The 25,895-nt window shown below is 40.0% G+C and overlaps 1 protein-coding gene across 1 annotated transcript in view; it reads right to left on the bottom strand.

The window, feature by feature from the left end:
• Positions 1–209: 209 nt before the first annotated feature.
• SEZ6L (seizure related 6 homolog like) overlaps positions 210–25,895 on the bottom strand; it is a 267,843-nt gene continuing 242,157 nt past the window's right edge. The window contains exons 18-22 of the mRNA XM_074202257.1: positions 15,871–16,065; positions 9,124–9,156; positions 4,966–5,080; positions 3,722–3,824; positions 210–1,372 (exon numbers count right to left, since the gene is read on the bottom strand). Of these exons, the coding sequence (XP_074058358.1) occupies positions 1,343–1,372; positions 3,722–3,824; positions 4,966–5,080; positions 9,124–9,156; positions 15,871–16,065 (476 nt within the window). The 3' untranslated portion in view covers positions 210–1,342. The remainder of the gene's footprint in view (positions 1,373–3,721; positions 3,825–4,965; positions 5,081–9,123; positions 9,157–15,870; positions 16,066–25,895) is intronic.

The raw sequence follows: 25,895 nt of genomic DNA, 5'->3' as shown, positions 1-25,895 counted from the left end.
TCTCACAGTATTTGGCGGAGTAACTCCTTTATTAAATGTTTGTTAATGAATTGATCCATTCTATCTTCCCTCAGTGGAATGCAAATTCTCGAGGACAGGGATTGTTTCATTCTTTGTAGCTATTTTTTTTTTTTATCTCTTAGGTGTCTGGCACAGAAATCTTTATAAAAATGTTTATTGGTTGATTGAATTCTCTATTAGGGAATCAAAGTGGCAACTATATGATGGGGTAGGAGTGGGGAGGGGTCAGCTACAATTCAAATAATCTTTCAGCTTAAGACACTTCCTCTTTACTGAAATCCATAGATTGACACTGTCTTTAAAATATGAGACATTGAAAGCTAAGCATCCCCAAAGCTCCTGGGCAAGTAGGGTTGGAAAGATCCTGCTGCTTAAATGCATGCTATTTTCTGGCAGCTACAACAAATATCACACTTCTTTTTGTCATTACTAAGCAGGCATTAGGGAAAGAAGCCACTTGGGCAGCTTGGGAATCTGGGGTCAGGTTTCCCTCCATCCCCCTTCCTGCTGAGATCTAGAGAAGTCACTGACCCTCTCGTGCCAATTTCCTGAGTCAAGGATGAAGCTGGAGAGAGAAGATATCTCTGGCTTCAGAGACCTTGAAAACAAGCATCACAAATAGCCAGTGGCATGAGGAGATAAAGCAGAAAAGGCTGGACAGTGAGGACAATAACTTTTGCTGCTTCAATATTTTTTAAGGGAATGAAGGAAATAGTAAGAAATGAGTAGGAACTGGAAGATTCGGTAGCCTGCTACAAAGTGTCATTAAAACCTAAAGTATGAGCATGAGAGCACAGCATCACATTTGAGATCAAACTGGCCAAAGTCCCTGGGTTATATCCAAGGGCCAAACCTTGTGGTCCTGCGGAGCCTGAGCCATCTGGCTGCCTAGAGACACCTCCCTTCCCCCCAAACCTGTACAGTCTCACTCCTAATGGCCTTAAGTCTGGACATTGCAGAAACCTTGCACATGCACCATTTTTCTATGTGCCATCATCCAGAGAGACTTCACCAGCAGATCATGGCCCATCTTCCTCCCTTTAACTTGAATGACCCAACACACATCCACACCTGCCCTTGGGACTGAAACTGTGCCAAGTAACTGGCCTGGACAGCCACCCCAAACAGCCGCACACACCTATTTCCATTTAAATATAATAAATACAGTGAAGAAAACAGGAAATCTTCAATAAGGAGTCTAAAGGAAAGACAATGGAAGAGCCAGGGTTTCAATCGAATGCCACGTGGTCTCTGGATGAGTTACTGAGGAAGTCCTATTGTCATTCACATCTTGAAGGTCACATCTCAAGCAGAACTGTCTTTATATTGAAACTTCATATTCTCTTGTTTCCTATGAGAGAGAGAAGAAAATATAGGTACATAATTTAAAGAATGCCTTGGTGCTTTGGGAAATGAATACTGGATTGGGGGCCCAAGTTTAAGAAGTGGCTTGGCTATATCCTGGCTTCATGCCTTGGAACAAATTCCTTTATTTCCTTGACCTAGTTTCTTCAGTGGTAACGTGGACATCAGTGTGGGCCTACTATTTGTTTTAGAGTTAGATGAAAGGAGGAATGAAAACTTTATATAATTTGCAAAGTATTAAATAAAGGTAACCTGAGAGTGATATCACAGTCACAGAATTTGACTTGGAAGGGAGTTCAGAGGTCATCCACGGCAACCCACACTTGAATGAGAATCTTTTCTTCAGGGTCCCACTGGATTGTTGTTATTTGTGTTGATGCTTGCTTTCAATCATGTCTGATTCTTCATGACCTCATTTTGTTGTTTGTTTGTTTGCTTTTTTTGGTGAAGACACTGGAGTGTTTTTTTTTCCTTTTACAACTCATTTTGCAGATAAAGAAACTGAGGCAGACAGGGTTAAGTGATTTGTCCAAGGTCACACAGCTAGGATGTGTCTGAGGCCAGATTTGAACACAGGAAGATGAGTCTTCCTGATTCTGGATCCAACACTCTATGGCACTACCTAACTTGCTGCTCTCAGTGTAACCATGGACAAATCACTCGATTTCAGATTTAATCTCAGTGGACCTCAGCTCCCTCCGAGTTTCTTTCTAGTTCTTAGTTCCTGACCCTAGAATTTTGGTTCCTATCCTACCTCTGAAACTGCTTTTTACTTTTAGGCAAATCATTTAACTATACTGGATCTCGGTTTCCTCATCTGTAACCTCCCTAGGCAGCTAGATGGCACTGCAATGGATAGAGTGCCAGGCCCAGAGTCAGGAAGACTCATCTTTATTAGCTGTATGATCTTGGGCAATCCATTTGACCCTCTTGGCCTCACCTTCCTCCTCTGTAAGATGAGCTGGAGTAAGAAATGACAAACCGCTCCACTATCTCTATCATGAGACCCCAAATGGGGTCATGGAGAGACACATTTCTGAAGAATTCTTGAAAAACAACAGCAGCAACAGTAGTTTCCCCTTGAGTTCTCTTCCAGCTTTGAATCTATGGTCTTGGGGCCTAGGTTCAATTTCTGCTTCCCTTACTATCTGTGTGTCCCTGGGTAACTCATGACCTCAATGGGTGCTTCCATCTCTGGATTTCTAAGACTCTTATGTTCCCTACAAATAGATCCATTCAGAATTCTTCCTCTAAAGGGTGAGTCACAACCGCATCCAGAGGCAGGCCATTACCCTTCACAATAGCTCTCATTGGTAGGAAGCTTTTCTTGATAACAAACCTCCATTTTCTTCTTGGCGACTTCCCCTCTGATCCCAGGCTGATTTGGTTGTATACATCTTCCATATATCAGCCCTTGAAATCATTTTTTTAGGTTTTTGCAAGGCAATGGGGTTAAGTGGCTTGTCCAAGGCCACACAGCTAGGTCATTATTAAGTGTCTGAGGTCGGATTTGAACTCAGGTCCTCCTGACTCCAGGGCCGGTGCTCTATCCACTGCGCCACTTAGCTGCCCCTGCCCTTGAAATTATTAAACCACAATTTCTAGCTTCCTTCCCCCTTGCAGTTTTTTCCCCTCACAGTAAATATGCCTGTTTTACAAAACCCGTACAAAATGGGTTCAAAATACTTCACTGTATCTATTGATGTTTTTGGGAATGCTCTAGAATATTTTCTTAGTTCTTGAAATAGAACATCCTAGGATTTAGAACTGGGGGAATCTTAGTGATCACCTCATTTGCCATCATCAAGATATGGATAATGGCTTTGATCCTGCCAATCATTTCCCCTCTTGGGACCCCAAGATTAGCTCTCTACTCACTATTCCTTACAGCCCAATGGAGATAAAGCTTTATGTAACTATACATAGAATATAGTAGAAATATCATTGGGACCATTCCTATTTTTTTAGTCTAGTACCAAGAGACTTCTATCCCCACTCACTTTCTAGACTTGGGCCTTAATAAAAAAAAAAGTTGACCACTCTCACAGTTCTGGCCAATTTTAATCTCCTCTCCTGGGAAGCCTGCAGGGTCAGCCTTCCCTACCAAGTAGTTACTCTCTATTGATGAAAAGGGACCAAGAGTTTATCTTCTCCTAACATCTTTTTTGATGGAGATTCAAAAGAACAAAATGGCTATCTCATTACCTGCCCTTGATAGGGGGATGCAGAGCATCCTGTGGCTGCTTCCCTTTGATGAAGAGTTAAGCTTTCACTATCCCATCATTGTAGCACCAAGAAAATGAAGGCACCAGAATGAGAACACAGATCAACTCACCCCTGTTTCATAAATTGGGTTGTCAAACTCAGTTTCCACTGTGATCTGGCTGTATGGATGAGAGTACATTAGAGGCAGGCGCAGGTTGGAGTAGTATCGACACCTGGGGGAGAAGATGAAGGAGAAAAAGAGTTACTTTCCCAAGGAAATATGTTACAGGGCTGAAGGAATGCAAGCTTGCTGCCTTGATCTCAGAATCTCTCATGTCCTTCAAGGCATAGCTTAAGCATCATCTTCTACCCATGCCTTTCTTGATCTTCACTGCCCTGAGTTTCTTATCCCCAAATTATCCTTTATCTATCTTGTGTGAATTTTTTTTGTACTTATCTCTGTGCACATTGTCCCCCCCCCCCAAGTTAGAATGTGAACCAATCCTTTCAGAACAAGGATTATTTTGCTTTTGTTTTTTAATTATGAGAACTGAGTGGTTGGCACAAAGTAGGAGCTTAATAAAACTCCTGTAGATGATACTAAAACCTGCAGATGATTGAATTAAGGCAAGATTATTGGCAAACAGATCATCACTCGTCCTTACAATTGGCTTGTGCCTCATCTATCTTCCAGTTCCACCCTGAGATTCTCCTCTTGTCTTAGTGTTAAAGAGACAGCAAGATCACTTAGTGAATAGAGCACTGAACCTGGAGTCAGAAAAATCTGAGTTCAAATCCAGCCCCAGATACTTATGAATTTTATGATTCTGGTCAAGCTACATAAGTTGTGGTGGTCTCAGTTTCCTCATTTATTAAAAGGGAATAATGCTACACTTACCTCTAATGTTGATGATATAATATTTATAATTATTATAATATTCATTATTCATATAATTATTATCATATTTATTGATGATATATTTATAAAGCATTTTGCACATTCTATTATTACTATTATAATTAAGTTATAAAATATATCAATGCTTGTTGTCTGATTGGTATTGTTATCTCTAATAGAATGTAAAGGCAAGGGCTGTGTATCTCACTGCTGCATTTTCATCTGCAGCACTTAGCATTGTACCTAACTCATAGAAAGAGTTTAATAAATGCTTGGTGATTGATTGTATGATTCACAAACTTGACAAACACCCATAGACACCTCCATATCTCTTCTAGTGTCTCTTGCCTTAGCTAATCATCATCATTTCACTGGCCAACAGTAGTAACAAGAATCAGAAACCAGAGACAATAGGATACCCACCCCTGCCTCATTCTCCCCATTCTGTGTGGCTCTCTTGGCTGCCTGGCTCTTACCTGGTGATGTAGATGTAGGCCCCACCCAACAGTAGGGAAATGATGAGTACTGGAATGAAGATGGCCAAAGCCATGTTTCCCCCTTCCAGGGAGGTCTCTGCTGCCGCTTCTGCTACTAAAAAGGCAACATTTGTTAGGAGCTCATTTCTTAGAGGTTTCATAGGGAGACACTGTGGAGTTGTGATAAGTCTGATCATGTCACTCTTCTGCTCAATATATTTCAATGACTCCCTATTAACCTCTCAGGTAAAATAAAATCTCTTCTATTTGGCATTTCAAGCTTTTCATAATTCACTCTAACCTACTCATCTAAGTTAATTTATGTTATGTCCCTTCATGAACTATTTGAGCCAGGAAAATTGCCCTTCTGCATACTCTGTTTTCCATCTCTGTATCTTTTCTGAGACTGTTCCTAATGTCTGGAATGTACCTCCTCCTCGTTTTTGTTTCCTAGAATCTCTAGATTCCTTCAAAGCCCTGCTCAACTACCATGTGCTATAAGGGGTTTTGTTTTCCCTTTTCCCCTTTCCCTTTTCTTGCCTCACTTTGCCTTCTCTTCCCTTCCCTTGCCTTGTCTTTCCTTCCATTCACTTGCCTTTCCTTCCCTTCCCTTGCCTTGTCTTCCTTTTCTCTCATTTCTTTCCCATGCCTTGCCTTCTCTTCCCTTTCCTTCCTTTCCCTTCCTTTGTCTTCCCTTCTCTTCCCTTGTCTTGCCTTCCCTTTTCTTTTCATTTCCCTTCTCTTTGCTTTCCTTTCTGCTCCCTAATGGGTTATTTGCCTCTTACTTTGTGAGGTCAATTATTATTTTCTTTTTTGGCCTCAGCACTTCGAGCAGTGCTTTCTAGAAGGCATTTCAAATGATCCAATTGATTCAAAGTCAGAAGATCTGGATTTGAATTCTGACTTAGTCACTTATTCCTAACGGGATCCTCAGAAAATCATTTGATCTCTATGGGCCTCAGTTCTTCTTGTATAAAATAAAGGAATTCACAGAATAAGAGGTCACTGGGGGGAGAGCCCAGTGGCCATCTAGTCCAACATACACGTGAAAGGAAAAGGCTATTTTTTTCTCTATCATGACTGACAAATGACAATTGAAGACTTACACGGAGAGGAACACATTGCCCTTGAGGTGAACCATCCTACTTTTGGAGAGTGCCAAGGTTTTTAAAACATTGACAGTGCCAATTATTAAGAAGATTTTCCTGATTTTATGCCTAATTCGCCTCTTAGCAACTTCCACAAGCTTCCAGTCACTCCTGGATCTGCCTTCTGGGACCAAATGGAGCAAATACAGAACTTCTACATGAGATCTATTCATGCTCCTCACCTTCCCCACTCTGAGTCTCCTTGTCCTCTGGACAAATACATGTAATTCCTTCCATTGATCCTACTATGACATGTCCTCAGTACATTTTATCAGCCTGATTACCTTCCTCTGAATAGCCTCTCTATAGGTGCCCTTCTCACACTGTGGCTTTCACAGCTATGAAAGTCCTTTCCAATGGTAATTCTATGCTCCTATGACATGCATAAAAGCATTTTCCATCCTTAAGGGATCTCACATTTGGCTTCCTGACATTCCTGCCCTGCAAACATGACAAAAACAAGGGACTGGGAAGAGTTAACTTGAAGAAAAGAAGACTCAATTAGATCATGGTAGCTGTTGGAAGAGAGGAAAGGAGACTCGACCCCAGAAAGTTATATCAGGAATAGTAACTGTATTCTTAAAGAGGCAAAACGGATCGTCTCAAGTCATATTATATGCCTTGAACAAACACCTTCCTGGAGAAGTTGATCCAAAGGCTTGGGGGTGATTTCTTGTTTAGAGGGAGGTTTCATTCTGGTAAAGTTGGCTGCTGAGATCCCTTCCAACTCTAAAACTTAGTTAATGATTCTTCTCCCCATCCTAGGGCCTCTAAAAAACTAAGGCAATCAATACTGCCCCTGAAGCAGAAAGACCTAGATATTTTAAAGCAACATGAAAGTGTGAAGGAGGAAGATGAGACATTCCAGAGGAGTAATGTGGGTTAAAATAATCATAAGCATATATAGAATGAATCTGACAGCAGAAAAGCACAGGCCTTGAGAAGGTCAGGTTCTACCCTTAGTTTTGCCACAGACATTCAGGGTATCCTTGGGCAAATCATGTTTCATCAAGTGACCTCTGTTTCCAATCATTTTTAAAGTGTCATAGACCTCTAAGATTATGAAATCAGAAAGAAGTCATAGGCAAATAAATCAAGAGCTAGGAGGAATGGTGGAGGTCGTCTAGCCCAGCCTTCTCATTTTACAGGAAGTTGAAGCTCAGAAAGATGGAATGATTTATCCAAGGTCACAGAGTTAGTTAGCGAGTTGTCAGGATGATGTTTGGGGGAAGCTAGGCGGTTCGGTGGATTGAGCACTGGACCAAGAGCCAGGAAGATCTGAGTTCAAATTCAGATTCAGAAACTTACTAGTTGGGTGAACCTGGCAAATCACATACCTCTTATTTGCCTCAGTTCCTCATATGTAAAATGGGAATGCACTAGAGAAGGAAATGGCAAGCCACTCCAGCATTCTTGCCTAGAAAATCCTATGGACAAGTTCATGGGATCATGCAGAGTTGGACATCACTGAATGATTCAAAATCAAAAATAAGGGATAGTATTTAGATATTTGAACTATAGTTCTCTGACTCAAAATAAAACATCTTTTGTACTGTACAGCGATGCCTCTTTAAGGTGAGTGTAAGGAAAGGGATTTTGTCTTAGTGAAGGGGGAAGAGACTGCTAGATGGGGGTCAGTGTCATAACTGAGAGTTTGGGGTTCAAAATCAGTTCAGATAGCTTCACCTCAATGGAGGAGAGAATGCTATTCCATGGTAGGGAGAGAGAGAAAGAGAGAGAGAGAGAGAGAGAGAGAGAGAGAGAGACATACTAGGACTCTAGCACAAAGATATTACACTGTGTTGGAGTGGGATGAAGAGTGAAGAGATGGCAAAAGATCTCACTCCAGCCACCTTGTTTAAATTCTTGCTTTCTGGGTACTAACTTTGCCTGTTTTATGCTATGAAAGGCTAGTAAATATATTTTTATGTGCTTGGTTTTTTGCCTTGGGACAAAGCTCTGACTGTTTCATCTTAGTTATGGCTTCAGGCAGGGAGATTTATGGGCTGAATGGGTTCATTTTTCATCTTTTGTATTTCCAGGTATTGGAGACACTGAAGGTCACCTTTGTGATCCACTTCCTACGACTGACAAAACCAGAATTTGGCCCTTGCATGGCTTCAAGGACCCCATTGTGGTATTATTTCTGTGTAATAAGAGCAGAAACAGGATAGAGAGATGGCTTGAAAAGAATCATTTAGAAAGAAACTTTCTATCAAGTATTCATGATAAATGTCCCAAATGCCTTTGTGACTTCCAAGTAGATAAATGTTACCAAGCAGCTAAGGTATGTCAGAAATTCCCATAGTTCATTGCTTGCTCCCCCCCCCCCCAAGGTACAGAAAAGGAGAATTGTAATTCAATCCCTTACAGACTAAGAAAGTGAGGCTTTTGTGACCAAGAGCATATAGCAAGAACATGGATTGGACAAAGGTTCTGTCACTCTAGATTCAATCTATCCAATTTATTAGCCTTTCAACTTCATGATATGGCTTTCCCATAAGAGCAACTACTTTCAATTCCTCAAATGTAGTAAGGCACTGTGCTCTTGCTACTGTCTTCCCTCCCTCCTTTATGACTGCCCTGTCCCTGAGCCCATATAAAAATACCAGCAATTATATCAGATGGAATTGGCTTAACCCAGTCCCCACTTCCAGGTGTGTTCCTTATCATCAAAAAGCTTAATGCAGTCTCTGAAGAGATGAGGCAAACTGCTTAATTGGTTGAAAAATCTAACAACTGGATTATTTGAATAAACTGCTTCTCTGCCATGAAATGTCAGCTTCTTTTATATCTTTCTGTCCAGGGAATTGGTGCCAACCACTATCCTGGTGTATTTAGGCATTTGAAATGAATATCTAATTATTTTTCACAATGGAGCTTCCCATGCAGCCGTTGGCAAGAGATGAAAATGGGCTTTGCTGATAAGTTTGATAAAGATTGGCAATGACCTGCCCCATCTCTCCCATTGTTCTGTTGTGTTGGTGGAATTTGTCATTGTGCAACTCACCTTCTAAAGCATGTTCGAAGCTGTCTTGATTAACTGAAAGAGAAAGTGGAAAATATTGGGACCTGGAAAATGCATTCATCCTAGACCCATGAAACATGAAAAGAAAATGGCAGTCAAAACCCTTCCTATTGGGCACCTGCAGAGAGCCAGGCATTTTGCTGTTGGATTTGTGTGGGTATTTGATCCAAATACAATGTGCCCCATGGTAGCAAAGACTCGAAATCTTTCTATCAAAGGAAATCATTTTCCTCCTCCATTTTTCAATAAAAGGAAATTTCCCCAAATCACCAAAACAATCTTCCTAAGATGCAAGCCTGACCAGGTCGCTCTCCTATTCAATAATCCTCAGGGGCTCCCTATTACCTCTAGGATGAAATACAAATTCCTCAACCTGGGGCTTAAGGCTTTTTATGGTTTGTCTCTGATTTTCCATCCCAACTTTATTTCAATTCTTTTTACAGCCAAATTTTCTTACTGGATATTCTTTTGTCTTATTTGTTTTTCATTTTTTTTACAAGGCATTGGAGTTAAGTTACTTGCTCAAGATTACACAGGTAGGTAATTATTAAGTGTCTGAGTTCAGATTTGAACTCAGGTCCTCCTGGCTCCAGGGCCGGTGCTCTATAGCTCCCGTCATGATGCATTCATCCAAGTAATAATCCTTCCTTCTCATCTCCATTAGTATCACCTCCCTCAAAATTACCTTGCATCATCTCTGCATGGATTTTATACAGACTTAGCTATGTATAAGTTATTACTCTCAATAGAAGGTAAGCTTTTTGAGGGGAGGGAATTGCATTTTTTCTTTTTGTCTTTTTTATTCCCAGCACTATTTTCTTTGTTTAATAAGTGCTCAACAATTGATTTTCTTTCTTTAACACTTATCAAGGTGCCACTTCCTCCAGGAAATGTTTTGATTTCCCTTAATTATCAGTGTTCTTTGCCTCCTCAAATTATTTGTATTTATCGATCAGCTTCTATGATATATGTCCTACTTCCTCCCTCCCCAAATAGACACATGCTCCTTGACGGAAGGTACTGATTCTTATTTTTGTGTTCCGTTCAGGGTAGGAAGCATCACTGAAAGACCAAGTGCAAATTGGTAATTTTGCCAGCAGAGGGAATGTCACCAAATCATCTAGGACAAGGTCTAGGAAGTTGCTTGAGACTGAGGGAGGGGACAGTCATGTAGTTTCAAAGAGTTCAAGGTAAGTTTGAAAGGGAAAGGAGAAAAGAGGAGAGGAAGGGAAGGGAAGGGGAGGAGAAGAGAAGAGAGAAAAAGGAAGAGGAGAAGAGGAAGGGAGGAGAGGAGAGGAGGGGAAAGGAGGGAAGATGAGCAGGAGAGGAGGAAAAATGAGGGGGAGAGGAGAAGGGGGGGAGAGGAGAAAAGGAGAAAAGAGAAGAAATGAGGAGGGTAGGGGAACATGGGAGAAGAGGGAAGAGAGATGAAGGGAAGGGAAGAGAGAAGAGGAAGAGGAGAAGAGGGAAACAGAGAAAACGAGGGCGGAGGAGAGGAGATGTGAAAGGGAGGGGAGGAAGGGAAAGAGCAGAAAAAGGAGGAGATGAGGAGGGGAGGGGAGGGAAGTAGAGAAGAGGGAAGAGGAGAGAAGATGAGTAGGGGAGAGACGAGAAGTGGGAAAAGAAGAGGGAAGGGGAGCAGAGGAGAGAAGAGGAGAAGAGGAGGGAAGGGGGAAGAAGAGGAGAGAGAAGATGAGGAGAGGTGAGGAGAAGAAGGGAGAAGAAAGGAGGGGAAACTAGCACTCTGAACAAGAAGACAAGCTTCCTGGGCACTCTGCCTGTTAGTCTCTTTTGGAGCTAGAAATCTAAGGACAATGAGGGTTTAAATGATTTGCCTCATGTCCTATAACAGTAATGTGTCAGAGGGGCAGATCTAAATTCAAGTTTTCATGATTTAAGCCTCTCTCTCTCTCTCTCTCTCTCTCTCTCTCTCTCTCTCTCTCTCTCTCTCTCTCTCTCTCTCTCTCTCTCCCCCTCCCTCCCTCTCCCCCTTATCTCTTCTTCCCCTCCTCCCCTTTATACAATAATGTCTCTGCTATGGACCTTAAGCTACCTTCATGTTCTCTTAAGGATTCAGTGACTTTAGACTCTCAGAATTTGAACTGGAAAGGACCCAAAAGTCTTCTGGGCTAACCAAAAGCAAATCCTCAGTCCAACACACCCTATAAGGGGCTAAACAATTAGAGACTACATTGTATTTTAGCCTGATAGATAGATGGTAGTAGAGGTTCCTTCTTAGTAGTTCCTTCTATCAATGAAATAAAAGGTTCAGTCCTTAATTAATGCATGTCTATGTATGTGTATGTATTACACACATACAGATACATATATAAACACACATACAACATATACACAGTAGCATCTTACAGCAGTAGTTCTATCCTTAATAGCATGCTAAACATTCTATCAACATGTACATAGATACACATACATAAATACATACATAATTACACTTACATACATTCACACATAGTAGAGTATAAAATCACCTTCAAACCCTGCCCTTGGGCAAATACTAGTTATGTGAAATTGGAAAATAGTGAACACTGTAAGTGTCTGAGAACTCTAAGACTAAATGGCTGAACATGTGTAGGTTTACAAATGGGAACCTTGGATGCAAACTCTCTTTCCCCACATACAGACATATGTATACATATATATATATATACATATATGTATATATATATATATCTATATCATACACATTATATACAGGCATGTTATGAGTATGGACACATTTGAAAATTCTATCTACATAGGCTTAAATGATCAGGTAAGGAGGTGCTTAAGCATAGTTCTTTTCTAAAAAAAATATTTATTTATTTTTTGTTTTTTTGCAAGGCAATGGGGTTAAGTGGCTTGCCCGAGGCCACACAGCCAGGTCATTATTAAGTGTCTGAGGTCGGATCTGAACTCAGGTACTCCTGGCTCCAGGGCTGGTGCTCTATCCACTGCGCCACCTAGCTGCCCTTAAGCATAGTTCTTACAAGCATATATATATAAATATATACTCAAATAGATTGGTGATTTCACAGAATGGGCTTTATTTTTCTTTTATTCATCTTCTTTCCTTTCTTCCTCTTCTCTCCCCTCCTCTTATTGCCTCTCCTTACAGCCCACCACCTTCCTTTCCACCCCATGCTTCTCCTTTCCTTTTCTTCTTTCATCTCCTTTCCTTCTCTCCTCTCATCTCTCTTCTCCTCTTCCCTTTTTTCTTCTCTTCCCCTTTCCTCCTCTTTTCTCTTCTACCTTCCCTCTTTTCTCCTCTCCTGTCTTTTCCTCCTTTCCCTTCTTCTTGCTGCTCTTTTCCTCTTTCCTTTTTTCCTGTTCCCTCATCTCCACTTCTGTCTTCTCTTTTCTCCTCTTATCTCTTCCCTCCTTTTTTTCTTTCCTTCTTCAAAAGAAAATTGACTTTGAAGGGTGGCTTATATTCAGGTAAGTAGAAATCATCTCAAGTTTCAGGCTCAGGACCTATTCATCTTTTCATCTTCTCCCTGTCCCCCAGAACTAAGCAAAGAGCCCTACACCTAGAATATTGTTAAATATCTTATTTACTTAAGGCAATGGGGTTAAGTGACTTGCACAAGATCACACAACTAAGCAATTATTAAATGTCTGAGGCCAGTTTTTTTTAAGTTTCTGCAAGGCAATGGGGTTAAGTGACTTGCCCAAGGCCACACAGATAGGTCATTATTAAGTGTCTGAGGCCAGATTTGAACTCAGGTACTCCTGATTCTAGGGCCGGTGCTCTATCCACTGTGCCACCTAGCTGCCCTATATGCAGAAGATTTTTAATGTATGTTCTCTAAATAGAATTGAAGCTGAGTGTGACTGGCTTGCACTAGGGAGATGAGCTATTTATGAGAGGAATTCGAATCACTTATTGTCCACTGTCTTATGTAATAAGAAGCCAATATTATGTAGCGATATGCAAAACCTTTGAATCTTGGCAAGTGCTTCTCTGCTGCAGAAGCATGTAGACTGGTCTTTTCTTATTATACCTTCTTGCCTAATTTTTTTTAATTTTTAGTGCATTTATTGGAAAACTATTTTTATTCACCCATTTTCAGAGAACAGAGAGACAAAGTGAGGGCACCAATTTTCTTGTGAATCTTTAATTCTGTCACCAATCCCCCTCCTCAGTTCACAGTAATTGCCAAGAAGTGGACAGAGACTTAATCAGTCTATTTCCAAAATCACTATGATGGAAATAAATATTTGTCAGGATGCAAAAATCACAGGAAAAGTTACCTAGGAGATCAGATGCCATCCTATGGAGACCTATGGATTAGTGGTCAGAGACCAAAGAAAGTTCATTGTATTACATGATTCTAAAGCAGACTCTGACTCATTTTGAAGTTTGATGGAGTGGAGAGATTTTGGGATATGAATTTGAGATTGTGTCAGTTTGGCTGTTTAAGTGACCTTGGAAGGGTCAATTCTTTTCATTGTACTGGATGATTCAAAAATCCCTTTTAGCTCTAACAGTTCAAGACCCATGAATCAATGAAAAGGTCAGATCCAATAGTCTCTTTTGTAGTGTCCATGTATCCAGAAAATATCTATTTTTTCTTCTAATATTAAAATCTATTTACCCTCTAAGTAGAGGAGTTATAGGATTCATCCTAAGATTCTAGCATACATGTAACCCTATGTGAATGATAGAACATTTTCTAAGAAGACTGGGTTCTAGGGTTTTTTTTGCAAGGCAAATGGAATTAAGTAGCTTGCCCAAGGCCACACAGCTAGATAATTATTAAGTGTCTGAGTCTGGATTTGAACTCAGGTCCTCCTGACTCCAGGGCTGGTGCTGTATCCACTGCACCACGTAACCACCCCCTGGGCTCTAAATAAGGTTCTGATAGGGTTGCGAAGCTCAGTAATCATTGAGTAATTTTAGAAGATCTTGTAACAAAAGATTTGTGTTAGAACTAGTTTTGTAATGATACAGGAGAATAATTTGTATTAATAAATCACTACATATCTTAGGAACACCATGGGAGCTAATAGATACTTTAGAATAGCAAAGATTAGAGATGGTGCTTCTTATAAAAGTCCTCATACGACACATCATAATAGTGTAGGAATGACAGACTTTGCTACAGTGTGATGCTTTTTCTATAAAATTATATATGAACACATAAGAAGAATCATATTTTATATTCATTAAAAAACAAAGGTTCTTTTAGGATAATTTGTAATAGTATAGAGGATATGAGTTACTTTTGTTTTTGAAACTCAACTCTTTTTACCCAGAATCAAATAATTAAGAAGAAACACATACATTATGGCTAGGTCTTCTTCAACAAAGTCTGCCAGGTTCCTCAGTCTACTATTTATGAATTTTTCTACCACCACTTGCTTTTATGAAAGACAGATAAGATTAAAAAATCAACAATCATAGATGACTGGATAAGTATGCCTTTGTTATCTTTCCTGGGGATGCTTGCTTTTTACGGTCACTTGAATGAGTTTTAATCGTGTAATTCCAAGAATCAATAGGTAAAATGAGTAAATGAGTAAATATTTTCTTTCAAGTATGGAGATTGGAGGGGACTTGTCCAACACCTCTTCAGCTGCATCACACCTGTAGCTGACTACTACATCTGTACAAACTGTTTCATATTTGTGTATGTTTTACACAAGGAGCTATTATGTGGTAAACCAGAAACATTCTTCCAGCTCTGGAGTCAGGAGGACCCAATTTTAAATCCTGCTTCTTAAATGACCTTGGGCATATTACTTAATCTCCATGGGCCTCAGTTTTTTCATCTGTAAAATGAGGGGGTTGGATTAGAGGGCCTCTGGGATTCCTTCCTGCTCTAAATTGAAGACATTATGAATTACACCAAAGGATGTCCTGCCTTTTTAGAATCAATTCAGAGTTCTATCATGAAGAAGTGGCATTGGGTGGGGAGTGTCTTGGGTACAGAATCCAAGAAAATCTGAATTTAAGCCTCTAATTCTGCCACTGATTCACCATGCAATTCCAGGGAAATAATTTTCTGTTTCTTGGCTTTAGTTTCCTCCTCTGTAAAATCAGGAGTTTAGAGTAGATGGTTTCGAAAATCACTTGATGACATTCTAAGTTCCAAGCCTCAATTGACTTTAAAAATTTTGTGTTCTCTGTTCTAAGGTATCAATCTGCTGGCCTACTATGTGTTCTGTGTTCTATTGCTCACCTCTGAACTAGCTGGGACTGCCCTGATTGTGCACGTTATCCTTGCCCATCCTCAACACTCTCATCTCTGCTCTTAAAATTGTAATTAAATTAATTACCATTAAATCAGCTATCATGGTATCTGGAAAAGGGTGTGGTAACATACCACTTTATTTTAATAGCCACCAGTTTTTAGACTCCCCAAACCAAAGTTCTTCTCTGGCCACCCTCGCTCATATGTGTTCTCTTCTCCTAACACAGACCTTTGAAGTTCAAATAGTCCCACTTTTGTATTTATAGCTCAATAATTAGTTCATTAGTCTATTAAAAAGCATTTATTAAGCTATTACTGTGTATGATTGGCAGGTTAATACTGTGCTTGGTATATGCCAAGCATTAATTAATGTTTTTTTTATTTTATTCATTCATTCAAGATTACTTTCCAGCTTTGACATTTAGAGATAAAAATCATAACTTTAATTGTCTGAGGAAGCTGAAAAGTACATGTCTTTTTTCATGTGTGAGTGTCCTTTCAATGTGGCCGTGATGAATGAAGGATGGTGTTTTACCTTTACAGACAGGTAGCGGTCCACTCCAGTGGGAAGGCTGACCCAAGATGCATTTGATAGTCACTTCTCCCATCAGTTCGAAACCTTCGTAGCACATGAATGTGAGGGATTCACCTGGCAGGTAGAGCCGCTTGTATAATATCTGGTACCCATTTTCAGGTAACCCCGGATTATCACATGCAAGTGTCTCTTCAGCTGTAATGAAAGCAAATGCAATAGTTTATTAGGTAATGTTGTAGAAACAGGCTTCGGGGACTCAGGGGTGTGTCATTCTGAGGTATGCCCAACTTTTGGTAATTAGTCAAGAGTGGCTAGTGGCCATTAGTCCTGATAGAAGACCCAAGGTTAGAGGAAGAAGCTTTCAGGGGTGGTAACACCATAGTTCCCATTTCTACATAATTTATGAAATACTTTCTTTAAACTATGTCTGCATGACTTCACATACATAATGAGTAACACTGCTTGTCTTCTAAATGGGATGGGGAGGAGTTGGAGGGAAGGAAAAATTAATGACATACTTTCTTTGGAGTAGCCTTGTGAAGAAGCAAGTATAAATGGTTGTTATTGATTGCTTTTTATCCATGTTTTCCAGATGAGAAAAAGAGACTCAGAAAGAGGAAGTGACTTACCCAAGGTCACATAGCTGTTAAAGGTTAGATCAGAAACTCATATATAGGGGAGCCTCACTTCAAATGTTTCATGTTAATGCTAATTTGAAAATAGTAACAAAATCTAATAGCTAATAAAAACCCCTTTGCACAAAGAGTGATTGAGCTTTTATTAAAGGCCAGAGTTGGCACACATATATAGGGAAGTCTCATTCCAAATGTTTCATGTTAATAATAGATAAAAACAAAACTTGATAGCTAACAAAGACCCCTCTGCACAAGGATGATTGAGTTTCAAACCAGTACATGATCTCTGTTAGTCCAAACTTTAGATATTAAATCTCAGTATTAACCCAACCATTCAGTTACTCAAAAAGCTTTTATGAAGTATCTACTGTATGCCAAGAACTCCTGTAGGCATGGGGGATACAGAGGGAAAAATGGAATAGCTCCTGTCTTCAAGGAACTTACATTCTAACAAATTTCCATTTTGTGGTTTGTTTCAAGTTTTCTTTTTTAGGTTTTTGCAAGGCAAATGGGGTTAAGTGGCTTGCCCAAGGCCACACAGCTAGGTCATTATTAAGTGTCTGAAGCCGCATTTGAACCCAGGTCCTCCTGACTCCAGGGCTGGTGCTCTATCCACTGCACCACCTAGCCGCCCCCAATTGTTTCAAGTTTTAATCCGGTTCTATAAGGGAGTCAGAAGAAGTGATAATGGAACACCTTGAAGGTCTTTCTCAAGAACTGTGTAATTGATTGTACAGCATGGGAATCACTGGTCCAAGGTCATTTAGCATGGTCACATAGCCCTCATCAAAGAGGGTGTTGTACTCTATGAGGAAGGAAGAACTGAAGTAGCTCAAAGAAAACATGACATACAAAAGTTTAGAAAATCCACCTCAGATTTTCCCATGGACTATTTGTGCCCAACCTGTGGTAGAACATCCAAACTCATATTAGATGATCAACCACAGTTGTTCACACTGTGATTTGTCTCAAACGTGGTAATGTCATTTTGGTCTTTTTTGATAATAAAGAAACAACTGATTTTTTATGACTCCATTTGGGATTTCCTTGAAAAAGACACTGTAGTGGTTTGCCATTTTCTTCTCCAGATCATTTTTCTTTTATAGATAAGGAACTGAGGCAAACAGGGTTAAGTGACTTGCCTAGGGTCACATAACAAATTCTATAGTATGGGAATAAATTCACCTTAAAATAATCAAAACCCTAGGTAGAAATACAGACATGTAACAGGTAATGCTGATCTCTCCCAGCTACTGAAGGTCTCTGAAGAGAGGAACAATTTAGTTTCCCATCTCCCCCCTCCATGCCTTTGTACAGTTCATTCTCTGCCTGGAATGTACTATCTTTCTTCAAAGCAAGGCTAATATGCCATTTCCTAGTCGAGGCCTTTCTTGAGACTCACAGACAGTAACTACTCTTTCCACATCTTGATTAGTTTGTGTTATTTTGGATATACCTAGTATTTATTCACTTGGGTACATATTGTATCCCTCTAGTAAAATGCCAAAGCAACTAACACTTATTAAGCACCCAATGTTTACCAAATGTTGTGCTAAGTGCTGGTGAATACTAAGAAAGACAAACACCAGTTCCTGAATTCAAGGAGCTCATAGTGGAATGGAGGAGACAATATATAAGCAAATAGCTATACATACAGAATCAAGGTCAGTGCTCTATCCACTGTACCATCTAGTTGCCCAAGGTTTGGATAGCACTGTTCAGTAGAGATTACAAAAGAGATGGGAAAAACCCCACCCCATTCTCTGGAACTTCCTAGTCTACCTGGAAAATTACAGAATTGCAGAGTTGGAAGGGATGTCAAAGACCATTGACATCAATTCAAAAATGAGAAAAACAATCCTTTCATCCCTCCAACACATTCAAATAGTCACTACAACATTGTTTAATGACTTCTAGTGAAAGACCAAAGAGATTTGCCCAGCTAAAGTGGTTTTTGCCTCAAATATAGTGATGCCATTTTGGTCTTCTTTAATAAGAAAAAAGCCAATAGTATTACCTTTTTTTTTAGATTTTCTTTTGCAAGGCAAATGGGGTTGTGGCTTGCCCAAGGCCACACAGCTAGGTAATTATTAAGTGTCTGAGACAGGATTCGAACCCTGGTTCTCCTGACTCCAAGGCTGATGCTTTATCCACTGAGCCACCTAGCTGCCCCCTAGTGTTACCTTCTTGCAGAAGGTAGGATTTGAATTAAAGGTTAGAGGAAAGTTGGAAAGCAAGGAGATGGAGGTGAGAGGAGAAAACAAGAGTGGAGGAGAGACAGAGACAGAGAGAGAGAGAGAGAGACAGAGAGACAGAGAGAGATAGAGACTGAGACAGAGAGACAGAGGGACAGAGAGGGAGGGAGAAGGAGAAAGAGGAGAGATAGAGACAGGGACAGAGATAGAGAGACAGAGAGAGATGAATGGAGAACAGAAATAGACACAGAGAGATGATGATGATGATGATGATGATGATGATGATGTTTGTTCTTTCTTGAGGAAGACCATGACATCAGGAAGGTGATGCCTTGACAAGCACCTGAATTAGATTTGAGTATGGGGGGGGGGTGGGGAGAGCTGTGCTAAGACACCAACCATGCATGCTCCTCCAGAGTCATCTGGGTCTAGTGGTTAAATATGAATCAGGAGGACTAGAGATGATCCTGGACGTGAGGCAATCAGGGTTAAATGACTTGCTCAAGATCACACAGTTAGTAAATGTCAAGTGTGAGTCTGGATTCAAATTTCCATCCTCCCAATTCCAAGACCTGTGTTTTGTCCATAGAGACAGAGACACAGAGAGACAAAGAGGAGATCCAGATATATGGTGGACAGAGTGAAAACATCTGTTGTTGGGAGATGGGTTGCATTGGGAGAGAGGATCTTCTTGATAGAGGAACTGCCAGGAGGTCAGGGAAGGTTTATTTCATTTCCTCCCTTTGCTTCCTCTATATTTAGAAAGGATATTGGTATTTAGTAAATCCTTAATAGCTTATTGAATTGAACTGAACTGTGGCAGACAGAGCATGAGGTTTGTTAATAGGAAATTTGAGTTTCTGTCCTGGTTCCAATATATTCAGACTGTATGACTTTGGACCAAGTATTTCATGTCTGTGGACCACAAAGAAAATATTATTTTTCTTTCCTTTCCAACAGTGGGGTTATGTAGAATGAATGAAATGATGTATTTGGTAGGTGGAAGAGAAAGAAATAAGCATCTATGTACCAGTCACTGTCTTATGTGCCTTAAAAATATTGCTTCTTTTGATCCTCACAACTACTCTGGGAGGTAGGTGCTATTGGTGTCTTCATCTCACAGTTGAGGAAACTGAGGCAAAAAGAGATTAAGTGACCTGTGTGGGGTCATGTGACTAGCATTTGAGGCCATATTTGTTCTTATGTCTTCCTGAATCCAATCGTAGTCCTCTATCCTCTGAACCACCAGCTGCCTCTATTAGAAAAATTTCTTATTCAGATGAATGTTGGGCTAGATGACCTCTGAAATTCCTTTTAATTTGAAATTCTATGAGTGTTGTGAAAATGATTTGAAAACTGTAAATTCTTTCATATTTTTTCCTATTTAAAATACCCTCTCCCCACTCCAAAAACCACTGTAGCTGGGCAAGTCTCTTTGGTCTTTCACTAGAAGTCTTTAACAATGTTTTAGTGACTATTTGAATATGCTGGAGGCTGGGGGGAAGGATTGTCTTCTCATTTATGAATTGGTGTCAATGGCCTTTGACATCCCTTCCAACTCTGCAATTCTGTAATTTTCCAATTAGACTAGGAAGTTCCAGAGAATGGGGTAGGGTTTTTCATCTCTTGTAATCTCTACTGAACAGTGCTATCCAAACCTTGGGCAGCTAGATGGTACAGTGGATAGAGCACTGACCCTGAAGTCAATAGGATGGCAGTTCAAATCCAGCCTTAGATATTTTCTAGCTGTGTGATCTTGGATAAGTCACTTAATTAACCCTGATTGCCTCTCATCCAGAGTCATCTCCAGTCATTCTGATTCCTATCTGGCCACTGGACCCAGATGGCTTTGGAGGAAAGTGAGGCTGGTAACTTTGCAGAGCACCCCCTCACTCAAATGCAATTCATGTGCTTGTCACGGTATCACCTCCTGGCGTCATGGTCTTCTTCAAGAATGAAGGACAACCATTACATACCAATAACATACATGCATATATATCCATACACATATACATATACACATTTATATAAATATTTATCTCTCTACACACACATATATGAGTGTATATTTGAATTACACTAACTCAGGTCTAAAGACTTTGGGGTTCAAATTCTGTGGCAACCAATTCATTAGTTGTGTGACCTGGGGAAAGGGACTTCCTTTCTCTGATCTCAAATTTGCTCCTTGATAAAATAATGGACTTGAATTCTATAATTTCTATTGTCCCTTCTGGCTCTAACATTGTGTATGTGTATGTTTGTGGTCAGATAAATGAGAATACATCATGTCAAAATTCAAAATGAAAATGCTACTAAATTATATAGATGTTAATATGAATTTTTATGGATGTTAATATTCAAGCATGCATAATTGATGGGATGCTTCCATTTCCTGCCAGTGTTTGTTGATGGGATGTCTCTAGTTTTCTGCCAGCATTACAGAAGACATACATTTATCTGTGGCAGATTTCCTTAGATTTCTCTATGGGTACAAACCCCTTAGGCAAGCAAGGAAAGAGTGGGAAGAGAACACAGGGTGGAATAAGAAGCATCACTTCTTATTCCTCTCACTTGCTCTGTGATTGCCATCAGGATAATAATATTATTATCTGTCTTGCTGTTCTCCTCTGGGGACAATTCAGCCTTTCCATCTGTCCTTCAGTCAAAGTCTCCTGTATATGTTGTCTCCTCCATTAGAACATGAGTTCTTTGGGGGCAACAATTGTCTGTCTTTTCAGATTGTATGTACAGCATTTATTACAAAGATTTGTGCATTGTTATTACTTTCTTTCATTCATTCTTGTGATCACTTTACTTCACTTTATGACTGATGTATATAGCGTTTCCTGGAATCAAGAATATTCCATAAATAGTCCCTGGAGGGTTCTACCATGCCCTCTTGCTGTTGGGAAAGGGAAAATTGCAGAGATGAGTCAATTAAACAGGGACTGAATGGTTGGGATGCTCCTTGTATTTTATAAGCCTCAGTGAGTAGGTAAGTGACCTGGGAAATGTCCTCAACCAGGTAGGATTTATTTCAGGGTCCCTCTCACCCCTCCCAAGACAAACTATGGAATTTATTAGGCTCTTTGGTGATATGGTCATTTAAACAGAAAATCACTGGGCTTGACACTTTGTCAAAAACTTTGAGATCTAGGTGAAGGCAATCTTGGACCACATTCAGAAAGGTAAAGTTTCTAAGAACAGTGTGCCAATCATCCTATTGTTTTTTGCCTTCATCAGATCTCATCAAGTGTCTTATCTGGGTGCCATTTTTAAGAAAGATATGGCTGAGTTAGTGAATACTCAGAGAGGACAGCCAGGATAGGGAAGGGTCTACATCATATGAGGATCAAAGAAGAGATCTGGGCTTGAAGAAGGGAAGGTGAGGGAGGAGATAGCATAACACTCTTTGAGGATGTGAGTTAGGATAGATTAGATTTGCTATGATTGTCTCTGAAGGAAAAACCCAGGAGCGATGGGAATCCCAAAGAAGCTAGTTGAGTCTTAATTTCAGGAAAGACTCCCTAAGAATGAAAGCTGATCGAAAGTAGAAAAATCTCTCTTGAGAGGCAGTGGACAACCCCCCACCTTGGAGATATTCAGGAAGAAGCTGGATGATCACTGTTCAATTGTGTCCAATTCTTTCTGGGATTTTGGGGATTTTGTTGGCAGAAATACTGGAGTGGTTTGCTATTTCCTTCTTCAACTCATTTAACAGATGAGAAAAAAGACAAACAATATTAAGTGACTTACCCAGGGTCCCATGGCTAGTGAGCATCTGAGACCAGATTTGAACTCAGGAATATGAGTCTTCCTGACTCGAGACCTGATGCTGTCCCAGAATGACAATATGCTGAACATGGGAATGGATTGGACTAGATGATCACCGGAGTCCCTCCCAACTCTCAAGTTCTGTAATTCTGTGATTCCTTTCTTGGACCAGACAATTGGCCCTAGAAGAGGCCTTCTCTGGCCATTGAGTCCACTTACAGTCTTTTAGGGTTAAAAGGCATCTTGGGTATAAATCACATCCAATCTTCCACTTCACAAAGAAATCCCTTTGGGATCCCATCTGTCCTTTGGGGTCTGATAGACCCTCCAAGTCCTTGATAAGAGGAGATTTGGGTTGAGAATCAGAGGGAATCCTCTAGGCTAGCATGCTATGATGTTCTTCCTCAGGCAGCAGAACCGTAAGAATCAGCCAAGGGGCATTGATGAGATGAGGGAAGCAGGCTTTGCTCACATTAGAATTATTATCATGTTAGTCACAAACTCTAGAATACATTTAGAATTTCAATAAACTATGCAGTGCTGTTAAGATGCCAGCAGATGGCATGGAACCTTTGAAATTCAGAATCCTAAAGTCTCCCAACAGAATATGGCAACCCTAGAGTTTTAGGTTCATGTGGAAGCACCTCTAAGATATCTGGTCTAACACTCTCCTCTTTAGTATTTTGGGAAATTCAGTCATTGTTAGAAGATGTGCAATGATGGACAGCTCTCAAGGTATATTCTTCCATTTCAGGAAAGCACTAATTTGTCAGAACACTTTTCTTTATAACTGAGGAAAATTAATCCCTCACTGGACCAAGAAGAACAACTCTAATCCCAACTAGCCCTTGGAAATTGTTCTCTAAATGACATCTCTCTAAATATTCGGGGGTCTGTTTGATGGGTTGGATAGTCCAGTATTTGAAATTCTACCTCTGATATGTGTGCTACCTGAGTGATTTTTGATAAACTATTTGACCTGGCTGTCCCCCAGTGGTTCAACTATAAGATGAAGGGCTGGATGGCTTCTTAGGTCTCTTCTGGTTCTGGCTGTATGATTTTATGGTTCTAAGATTCAGTGATGCTAAAACCCAAGTTCAAATCCCAGCTTTGCCTCTTAGTCCTTGTGAGACTGTGGCAAATCACTTAATCTCTCTGGGACCAGTTTTCTACAACTGAGAAGGAAGCAGACTGAACTAGATGGATTCCATGGTCCTTTGAAGCTCTAAATTTATGATCTCATTTCTCCCTCCTACACTATTCCTCAAAAAACATGACCCAAGTCTTCCACTTTTTAAACTTAACATTCTAATGTCCTTTAACCAATTCCTATTTTTTATAGGTTCAAATACATTTTGTCATCCTGATGACCATCCTTGGGTTATGCCCTGGTTTTTCAATTTCCTCTCAAATATACATCACCCAGAGCTGAACAGAGGACTCCAGATGATGGGAAACTTTTGTTCACTAAGGAAATACAAGTGTCTCAATATTGAGAAATCTAATGAAGTTTTCTTGATGATGCTGTGGACCAATCTGAAGATTTGTGGATTCTACATTCTGAATATAGCTGTTTGATTGCTTAGAACTCTGGACTTCCATAGAGCTTTTGGAAATCATACTTTCTGACACATGCCATTGTGCCATGAATTCATTTGAAGTTATTCATTAATAGGAGACTAGGTGGTGCCATAGTACATATAGAGTGGAAGACCTGGAGTCAGGCTCATCTTCCTGAGTTCAAATCTGGTCTCAGACATTTCCTAGCTATGTGACCTTGGCCAAGTCACTTAACCTCAGTTTCCTCATCTGTGAAATGAGGTGGAAAAAGAAATGGCAAACCACTCTAATATATTTGATAAGAAAACCCCCTAACAGAGTCATAAAGAGTTGAATGTAGCTAAAATGATTAAACATGAATAGATTCACTGATATTTCCTTGGTAAACAGATGGAAGGAGTCTTAAAATGCAAAATGTCAGTGTTGGAAGGGACCTTAAAACACAGAATGTCAGGACCAGGAGGGATCTTAGATCAGAGACTATCCTGACTGAGAGCAGCCTTAGAAAAGAAAGAATGTCAAATCTAGGAGGGCGCTCACACAAAAAGGAGAGCAGAGAAGGAATGGACTTGAAAATATAAAATGTCAGAGCTGAAAAGGACCCGTAGAACACTCAATGTCACATAGGTTCAAATGATGTGTCCATTACCACAAAGGTCTCAAGATCCAAGAGTAAGAATTGACTCAGATATTCCTGATTCCAAGGCTAGCTCTCTATCCCTGTTCTCTCCCTAGCTCCAGATGACTAAAGATGCTGCCTCCTTGGCAGTACTTCCACTCTCCAATTATATTCATGTGTGTACATTCAGCTGATCTTATTATCTGTGATGTATTTTCAAACAACAAAAGTCTTTAAAGAATTGTAGGCTACTTTGCTGATATATGTAATAAGACAAATCAGAAATTAAAATTAATTTTCAAATTGAGGACCCCCAATTTCCACTCTGAAATCCAAACTTCTGTGTGGTGGCTAGAAAGCTGCATTCTGTCAGAAGACCTGAATTCAAATCCTACTTCTGGTTCTTATTAACTTAATATCTCTGAGTCTCAAGAATAAAATGGGGATTATATGGTTTCTATTGGGTTGCTGCAAGACTCAAAAAAGGTAATATTTATAAAGTGTTTTGCAAACAGTCTGGATGTGACTCCTCCAAGTTCCAGCTTGATGATTTACTCATACAATTAGGTGCCCCAGGGTCAGGAAGTTACACATGGTCTGCATCATCTGTGGGAGTATGATTTCTATAGCCACGCAAAATAGTTTTCTGGAGATTTACACCAAAAATTCTCATTTCAAATTGTCCGATCATCCTTACCACTATCATTTTGTGAGGACAGTGTGTGTGTGTGTGTGTGTGTGTGTGTGTGTGTGTGTGTGTGTGTTCATTTGGAAAACTTAGTGAACTTTTTCAAATCCAGAGAGCTAATAACTAACGAGGAGGATTTTTATGATTTCTCAATAATAAAAGTATTTTAAAATAACCCTCTATTTACTTCAAAAAGTGCCCTCAGAACAAGAATCCCCAAATCTAGGTAGTTATAGTGGGCAGCTGGCAACACCAGCCCTTGTCCATGGTCCTAACCATGACTTTGACCAGGTCTTAACTTTCATAATTCACTGTTGAAAGCCCTTAGTCCTGAGTGTTATCGCACATCCTCAAGTTTTGTGAACCTATTAGTATTCAGTGTTAGGGAATTCCCCACAACTCTATGTGTCAGAGATAATGCCTATAGGGAGGCAGATTTGTGAAGGAGAGAAGGTAGATGTAGAAATGTGATGTAGAAACTACAAGTCTTTTGGGTCCTGGAGGGTCAACTACCTCATTATAAAATCCCCAACCTCCATTCCTTTAGCAACACT

The sequence above is a fragment of the Macrotis lagotis genome, chromosome X, assembly GCF_037893015.1.
Source record: "Macrotis lagotis isolate mMagLag1 chromosome X, bilby.v1.9.chrom.fasta, whole genome shotgun sequence".
NCBI classification, from domain to species: domain Eukaryota; kingdom Metazoa; phylum Chordata; class Mammalia; order Peramelemorphia; family Peramelidae; genus Macrotis; species Macrotis lagotis.
This window is presented reverse-complemented; position numbering and strand designations above follow the sequence as displayed.